Below are 8,645 nucleotides of genomic sequence, written 5' to 3'. Positions count from 1 at the left end.
GTAGGGGGGCACAGGGTGGATGTCAGGGTGTCTGGGCACTTGCACATTTCAGCAGCTTTGAGGGGACGGAGGACCTCTGAAGTCCGCCTATCCTATAGGTAGGGGCACATTTTCCGGAAAACCTGCTGCCCAAAGCTACTCGTCAGCAAAGCCGCCGACAGTTACGGGCCGTGACGACATCTGTTACCCACAGAACCCGCTCTGACACAGGCTCCAAGAGGCAGGCGCGCTGGCACGTGGGGCACACGCCCGGCACACGACGCAGGGCCAGGCTGCGGTGGCACGGGCCCCAGACTGGCTCAGCCCCCTGGCAGCGCCCGAACCGGTGAACTGGTTAATGCCTGTGCTCCCGGCCAGGTGTCCGCAGTCTACCGAGCGGGCCGCCTCGTCCAGGCTAAGGTCAAGGTGGCACAGAAGGACATCACGGGTGGCTTTCTCAGGGCCGTGGCCAGATGGCCCGAACGAGGGACAGCCACGCGACTCTCTGGTGCCTCTCAGAGACAGGCGGGCCAGGGGCTGGCGAGAGGTGGCAAAAGCTCCCTTGCTGGCGGCTCCTGGAACCGTTATGAAGAGTGGCCATGCTGTTCCCAGTTCAGCCTCAGATAAGCCACAAGAGGTATTGAAACTGACCCGACGGGACTTTCGAGAACATGAGAAATGAGATCGTCATCAGGGAGGGAAATTCTCTGCATTGTGCAGCTTCTCACTGTACAGGCACAGGCTTTAAGAGGGTTACCTCCGAAGCACGAAGACCGCTCTTTACAATTACAGGATCCGGCTCCCTTACTAAAATCGGTTATCAGAACAGTGATTTTGATAGTCATGATTTTGAAGTCATAACACTTCTAAGAACTAACATCTGTAGAGCACGGACTCTGTACCAATCACCCCTGAGCACTTAACAGTGTTATTCCCGGCCGTCCTCATAAGCCTTGCTGTCCCTTGACACACGCAAGGGCCACGAGCCCACCAGCTTTCCCCACGCCACCTGTCCAGGTACACGGGTCTACGCTGACGGCCTCAAAGCCTCTGGCCGGCTCTGGGAGCAACAGAATGACCCTGTGGGCCCGTGTGGACGCTGGAGCCTCACGGCCCCGGCTCAACTCCCCGCTTTCCCACGGCTGCCGACCGCCCGGCCGCTGGCCTCGGCACTGTCCCCCCACCCGTATGGTGACAACAGTGATAACGCTGACTTTTATGTCCCTCTGTGTGCTGGATGTGGATCCCAAACTTCCTCCCGCGGGGCCTCATTTAATGGGACGACAGACTCCCCCTCTCTGGGGCGATCACGAGGAACGAATGACAGCATCTGTACGCGCCCAAGTCCCGTCTGGCACACAGCAAATGCTCAGTGAATGCCAGCTCTGATGGAGACGCCACTCTGGGCCTTGAGTGCTGGGTCCCTCGTCCCGGCTCACGGCTAGGACTTCACGGCACTGGCACGCGGAAGGCACGTGGTCAAGCTTGGCAGGGGAACCAAAGTTCGGGCCGTGCCGATGCCCCCAGGCCCCCGGGGAAGAGCCGCTGGGTCACCAGGGGACCCCCGAGGACGGCCTATCTGAGTCCCGTGACGTCAGGGACACGGTGCCGGTGCCGCCACCTCGACTGGTCTCGCTCTCGAGGCTCCGGGCCTGCTGATTGTCCTCGATGAGGTCGGCCACCAGGTTCAGCTGGCAGGCCCTGAGCGCCCTCACCAGGTGAGACACAGCCGGGTCCTCCTTGTGGATGTTCTTCCAGACTCTCAGCGACTCCCTCACCTGCTCTGTCAGATTGCGGGGATACTTCTCCTCGATGGCATCGATCATGGCGTCAGACACTCGAAGCTGGCGGGCCAGCCTTCTCCAGTCCTTCCCCACGTGGTCACATATGATGTCGAACGCTGCACGCAGGTCTGTGGAAAGAACAAAACGATTTACCAGGAGTTGGGGAGCCCTGTAGAAGACAGGTAACCCTACCTTCTCAGTGGGCTCCTCAGGGCTAACCTAAGCGCTGGGTAGACAAGAGGTCCTCTCGTGCAGGCTGAAGGCATCCAGGAGTGGAGGGGCCGGGGGAAGAACGTCCCGGAAAGCCCAAGGGTGGCCTCCAACCCTGTCTCAACCCCACTCCCAAACCGCTACTCAGGAGGTACGGCCTGCCAAAGACGTGCTGGCTGGGGCGTCGTGGAAGGGGTCGTCGTGGAGCTGACTGCTCGGGACAGGGGAAGCGGAGGGAGGGCCTGTCGTGGGTTGAATGGTGGCCCCAGGGTCATGTCAAATCCCCAGAACTGTGAACGGTAATCTATTTGGAAAAGGGTCTTTGCAGATGTGATTCAGTTGAGGATCTCGGGAGATCACCCTGGATTATCCAGGTAGGCCCCAAATCCAGTGACAGGAATCCTTGTAAGTACACAGAAGAGGGAGCCACGTGCCCACGGAGGCAGACACTGGACAGACGGGGCCATAAGCCAAAGAATGAATGTCCGCGGCCCCCAGAAGCTGGAGAAGGGGGAAGGACCTTGGAACCTCCGAGGAAGCCTGGCCCTGCTGACACCTGGATTTCTGACTCCTGGCTCCACTCTGGGAGGGAATCTGCTTCCCGCTATTCAAGGCCCCAAGTCGTGGTCGTGTGTATGTCAGCCGCGGGGGAACGGAGACAACCCAGTTCTTATTTTGGAAGCTGCCCGGACTGACCACCAGTCTTTGGTCCCTGGCTACCCTGTCCTCATCTGCTGGAAAGTCACTGCTTTTCAGAGACGCGCAAGCGGGGCCACTACAGGCCAGAGGCTGTTTCGGGAATGGAGGGTGAGCAGAGGAAGGACAAAACGCTGCTCGGAGGCCCCTGCGAATGTGTGTCTTTAGCTACGAGCCCTCAAGATGCTGGCAGCTCGTGCGTCGCCTCTTCCAGCCCCGGGAGGTGGGCGCTCCTGGTGCAGATGAGGAAACTGAGGCACGGGGAAGCCCAGTGATTTTCCTGAGGTCATACAGCTAGACTACAGCACAGCCAGACAGTGAAACCCTGATGGCCTCGTGCCAGGGTCCACTCCCAACCGCTAGGCTACACTGTCATCCTCGAAAGACGAAGAGTCACCCTGTGTCAACCGGCCCAGACCTGCTCACCTCTGGCGCGCTCTCTTGCAACATACATACAAACACGGACACGCGTAAATCTAAAATGTGATCACCTGTATTTTGGGGACTGCTTCTTAAATGTATCATGTTAACGATCTCCTCCTCAACTGAATGTCCCTGGAAACGGAATTCTAATACCACCCGCGTACCCCAGGCCGCCTCAGTTGAGTCCTTGGTAGGTATTGGCAGTGCGTCTTAGGCAAGTCACTTAACGCGTCCCAGCCGCTGTCCTCTGGCTTGTAAGACCGGAATAGGACCAGACGGCAGTACCTAACTGCTGGGGCTACTGTGAAAATTAAGTACGTGAAGTGTCCGGGGCACTAAACCCCTGCCCAAGAGCCACTTTCCGGCACTCACACGGCGGTAAAGGGTCAGCTGGGGCATTCCCAGAGGCAGAACGAAACCAAAAGCAGCGGGGCAGGTTCCCCTGGCTCCTGACCCCCCTCTCTGTCCACTCCTCTCTACCCAGAGGAGGTGGGCAACATCCTTTCCTTAACCGGAGTCACTCCCAATTAACTCGGAAGAATCGGGGTGTGTATGTGTTCACGTTTTGCAAACCAGACACAGTACGTTAGCTTTTGGGATCTGGGCTCTCCCATCTGCGAACTGGGCGTTTCGCCCGCTACCCCCCCCCCCCCACCCCAGGACCGGTTACCCGCCTCCGGGCCCCCCGGCCCCCGCGCCCACCTCGCTCCTCCGACGAGACCTCGGCCGCCGCGCCCGCCTCGAAGCTGTCCAGGCGCCCCAGCAGGTCCTGGCGCCGCAGGGAGGCGAGCAGCTCGCGCAGCAGCCCGGTGCGCTCGCGGTCCAGCTCGTTCTGCTCGAGCAGCACGGAGAAGAGGTCGAGGCCGCACTGCACGCGCTCCAGCTTCCTCTTGCCCACTCGGCTCTGGCACAAGAACTTGAGCTCGGTCAGCTCGCTGCTCGACAGGCCGGCCGACACCGAGTGCAGCAGCACCAGGAACGGGTCCATGGCGGCGGGCCACGGCGGGGCCCGGCCCGGCCCGGCCCGGCCCGGCCCAGCCCAGCCCAGCCCGGCCCTCCGCACAGCGCCGCGCTCCGCCCCGCGGCCCTCTCGGCGGCCCCGCGGCCCCGCGGCCCCACCGCTCCCGGATTCCCCCTGACGCGCCCAGCGCCGCGGGCCCCACCACCGGAAGTCCACGCCAGAGGCCACTTCCGCGAAATCTCGCGAGAACCCCGGGACCCACGCATGCGCCCCGGGCCCTACCGTAGCCGTTTCCGCCCGGAAGGCGCCCGGCCGCCGCCAGGGGGCGCCCCTGGAGAACGGGCGGCGCCGGGCCGGGAGGGCGTCTGCGCCTGCGCGCTGCGGCCGTTCTCCCGCCGCGTGGGGTCCGGGGGGCGGTCCGGGGGGCGGTTCCCGGACCTGAGCGAGGGCGGGGAAGGTAGGCCCGCGTTTCCCGGGCGGTGTTGGCGCTGCAGATGCCGGTAATACACGCATTTATCGTCAACGTTTGCGAAAGTGCAAGTCAGAACGGGTCCTTCGGAGCGCCCTGTGGGTCGCGTTCGAAATAGAAGTTTATTGAAGCGCTAACGTTGGATGTCGTTAATATTTGATTTTGAAAGCTTCGGTCATGTATGCTTTTTAATGTTTCTAGTACTTATGGAAAGCCTACTGTACGCCAGGCAGTAGGTGCCGGGGACACATTTGGGAACAAAGAGTAGAAGTGCCCCTCTGCCTGGAGTTAAGTCCTTAGTTCTCAAGCTGACAGATTCCGGATAAGAAAGTCGTGCAGTATGCCAGAAGTTAATGAGCGCCGGGACAAAGAGGATAAGGGGATGGGGAGTGCCGAGGTGGGGACATGATTAGAGGGGGCGGTCAGAACAGGCTTGCAGGTGCGGGCGCAGGTGCAGGTGCAGGTGCGGGGGCCAGAGGCAGGTGTGGGGGAAAGAGGGCAGGCGGGGGCAGGTGAAGGTGCAGGTTCAAGGAGCAGCTGGGAGACCCGTGGGTCTGGAGCAGAGCGGGGTGGGGGGATGCAGGGGGTGCCGGAGAGGGGAGGGGCAGACTAGGAGGGGGCCTCAAGGGCCAGGTGCAGACCAGGCTTTACTGCCCCTGAGATGGAGCCGCAGCAGTGTGAGCAGAGGAGTGAGGCCATCCCAGTTACCTTAAAAAAAAATAAAAAATGAAGGAGTGGGGCGGGGCGGGGGTGGGGGGTGGGGCCGGGTGGCTCAGTGGTTAACAATCCAACACTTGATTTCGGCTCAGGTCCTGATCTCACCTTTGGTGAGATAGAGCCTCCCCCACCCCCCGCCCCCGCAAGGAACCGGCTTGGGATTCTCTCTGTCTCTCTGTCTCTCTCAGATCTCTCTCTACCCCTCCCCTGGCTCGCTCTCTCTCTCTCTCGCTCTCGCTCTCGCTCTCTCTCGCTCAATTTCTCCCTCTCTCAACTAACTAAATAAGCATTTAAAATACATACGTATATTTAATTGAGACCATTCACAACCCACACAAACTCACCCATTTAAAGAGTACATTCTAGTATAGTCCTACGGTTGTGCAAACCTCACCATTAGCTACTTCTAGAACATTTTCATCGGTCCCGGTAGAAACCTGCTACCCATTAGCAACCGCTTCCTTCCCTTCCTCCTCCCCTCAGCCCCTGATAGCCACTCCTTTATTTTCTGCGTTTTCGGATTTGGCTGTTCTGGACATTTCATAGAAATGGGACCATACACTAGGTGGCCTTTTCTGCCTGCTGTCTTTCACTGAACAAAGTGTTTTCAAGGTCCATCCATGTTGTAGCAGGTGACAGTGCTTCATTCTTTTTTAATGGGTCAATAGTCCATTGTGTGGATAGAGCACATTTGTATATCCCTTCATCAGCTCACGGACATTTCGATTCTTTCCACTGTGAAACAATATTCAACTGAGTAAATTTGAGGATTGAATTGACTTTCGTTCAACAGTTTGTGAGCCAGGAATGTAGCAAGTAGAAAGGAGCTTTGGGGAGCTGAGTATACACAACAGAAGGCTTTTATGGGCAGAAGAACAAGAAAAATAAGTTTCTTGTTTGTTTTTTTGAGAGAGAGAGAGAAGGCAGAGGAGAGGCAGAAGGAGAGGGAGAGAAAGAATCTTAGGCAGGCACAGTGTTCAGTGTGGAGCCTGACTCAGGGCTCAATCTCATGACCCATGGATCACGACCTGAGCCGAAGTCAAGAGTCAGGTGCTCAACAGACAGACAGAGATGTGGATTTGGGAGTATTCAGCAGACAGATGGTGTTTATGATAGTTAATTTTATGTGTCAACTTGGCTGGGCTAAGGGCTGTCCGGATAGGGGTCAACCATGATTCTGGGTGTGTCTGAAGGTGTTTTTGTAACAGATGAGCTTTTTTTTTTTAATTTAAATTTTATTTTAGAGCAAGTGAGGGAGAGGAGCAGAGAGAGAGAGAGAGAGAGAGAGAGAGAGGGAGAATTCCAAGCAGGCTCCATGCTCCAAGCAGGTGGAGTCCCATGTGGGGCTCGATCCCAGGAGCTTGGAATCACGACCTGAGCCAAAACCAAGAGTCAGATGTTCAACCGGCTGAGCCACTGAGGCACCCCTAGAGAGGAGCATGTGAGTCAGCGCACTGAGTGAAGCACATGGCCCTCCCCAGGGCGGGTGGGAATCATCCAATCCATTAAGGGGTCAAATAGAACAAAAAGGAGAAAGAAGGGAGGATTCACTCTGTCTGAATTCTCTGAATTGAGCACTAGCCACTCCCCTGTGCCCCGCCCAATTTTCAGGCATTCACACTCAGACTGAAACATACCCCTGGCTTTCCTAGGTCCCCAGCTTGCATATCATGGGACTTCTTGGCCTCCATGACCCCTTGAGCCTTTTTTTTTTTTTTTTTTTTTTTTTTTAGAAAGAGCGAGAACAGGGAGGGGCAGAAAGAGAAGGAGAGAGAGAGAGAGAGAACTGTCAGTGCAGAGCCTGATGTGGGGTGTGATCCCACGACCCTGAGATCATGAACTGAGCCAAAAGGAAGAGTTGGATACCCAACTGACTGAGCCACTCAGGTGCTCCTTGAGCCAATTTTGTAATACATCTTCTCTTGTATAGATCACTATACATCCTACTGGTTCTGTTTCTCTGGTGAGCCCTGACTCGTATAGTATTTAGAGCAAGACGAGGTCACCTATGTGAAGAGAGAGGACACAATAGAGGGTCAAGAGCTGAGCTCTGGGGTGTCCAGCTGTGTGGGAGAAGTGGAGAAGCCCATGAAGCCCCTCGAGGCGGGATGTGAACCAAGGAGGGTCAAACGACACCCCTACCCGCGAACCCTGCTAGGGTTTCTTTGTTCCTTACGTGTCCCTTGTCTCCTGGTTCACCATATACTTGGTTTCCTGCTCTGCAGCTTTTCCCCATCTCTCCTGACAGAATGTGAGGCAGGGACTCCAAGTGCCAAGGACAGTGGCTGGAACTTGATGAGCTTGATGGGTGCTCACAAGATGTTAATGAGTGACTCTTACGTAAGGTGTGGTTAATGTGAATCTCCCTTGGCACAACTATACCCATGCCTGACCCACCGCCTCGCTGTCTGAGGCTTGTCTGTTTACTCTCGTTATGCGATCTTTCATACAGCAGAAGATTTCACTTTTGTTTAATTTTCCTTTTATGGATTATGCTTTTGGTATCAAATCTAGGATCCCTTGGCCTACCCCTGGGTCCCAAATATTTCTCCTGTATATATTTTTTCTAAAAGTGTTCTAGTTTTGTGTCATTCTGTGATCCATTTTGGGTTAGTTTTTGTACAAAGTGTAGTGTTTAGGTTGTTTTGTTTTGCTTTGCCTGTAGGCGTCTAATCACTCCTGCACCATCTGTTGGAAAGCCATCCTTGTCCCTGTTGGAATGCTCTTGCCAAAACTCCATCAAGCACATTTGTTTTCCTTCGATTTTCTCTGTTCTGCTTCATTGATCTACGATTCTATCCCCCACCAAGACCATGCTCTGTTGTTACTATATGGGAAAGCTTAATTTTGTGTAGAGCAATTCCTCTGACTTTATTCGGCTTTATTCTAGGTTCTGTGTCTTTCCATATCAATTCAAAAATAAGCTTGTCTCTGTCCAGAAAACTTGCTGGGATTTTTTAATAGGAATTGCGTTAAATCCATAGATCAGTTTGGGGAGAATTAACATCTTTTACCACATTGGATCTTCCAATCCATGAACATGGTATGTCTCTCCATTTATTTGGGTTTTCTTTGATTTCTTTCACCAGTGCGTGCACGCACACACACACATACACACACACACACATACACACACATACACATTCATAGAAAAATCAGGAGGAAATACTCATGACCATTACAGTCCTCCCTCACTTTTGTGAAGACCAGTAGGTCCTGTGGTCATCGCTGGTGTTTGTAGCTCCCTTCTTCCACTGCCCCCTCCGCCTGCACTCCCTGCGCCCTCAGCAAGCACCCCAGATAGTTGTGGTTCTTAACCTGGTGGAGCCACTCGGCGCTTCCTTCCTGGAGGGTCTGGACCATTGCTGGTCCTCCCTGGGTTGGGCCGTCGTAGTTTTCCATTGAC

General features: G+C 55.6%; 1 protein-coding gene across 1 annotated transcript; it reads right to left on the bottom strand.

The window, feature by feature from the left end:
- Positions 1–669: 669 nt before the first annotated feature.
- Positions 670–4,121, bottom strand: FADD (Fas associated via death domain). Its single transcript, XM_047071061.1, has 2 exons — positions 3,795–4,121; positions 670–1,891 (listed from the first exon to the last, which is right to left on the bottom strand). The coding sequence occupies exons 1-2, from the start codon at positions 4,078–4,080 to the stop codon at positions 1,530–1,532; spliced, it is 648 nt and encodes a 215-aa protein (XP_046927017.1). The 5' UTR covers positions 4,081–4,121; the 3' UTR covers positions 670–1,529.
- Between the last annotated feature and the right edge of the window lie 4,524 nt (positions 4,122–8,645).

This window comes from Lynx rufus, unplaced genomic scaffold (genome assembly GCF_022079265.1).
Source record: "Lynx rufus isolate CCGP_SWC_20201006 ecotype Redwood Valley unplaced genomic scaffold, mLynRuf1.p SCAF_9, whole genome shotgun sequence".
Lineage (NCBI taxonomy): Eukaryota > Metazoa > Chordata > Mammalia > Carnivora > Felidae > Lynx > Lynx rufus.
Note: the sequence above shows the minus strand (reverse complement) of the source record. Positions and strands in the feature narration are given on the sequence as shown.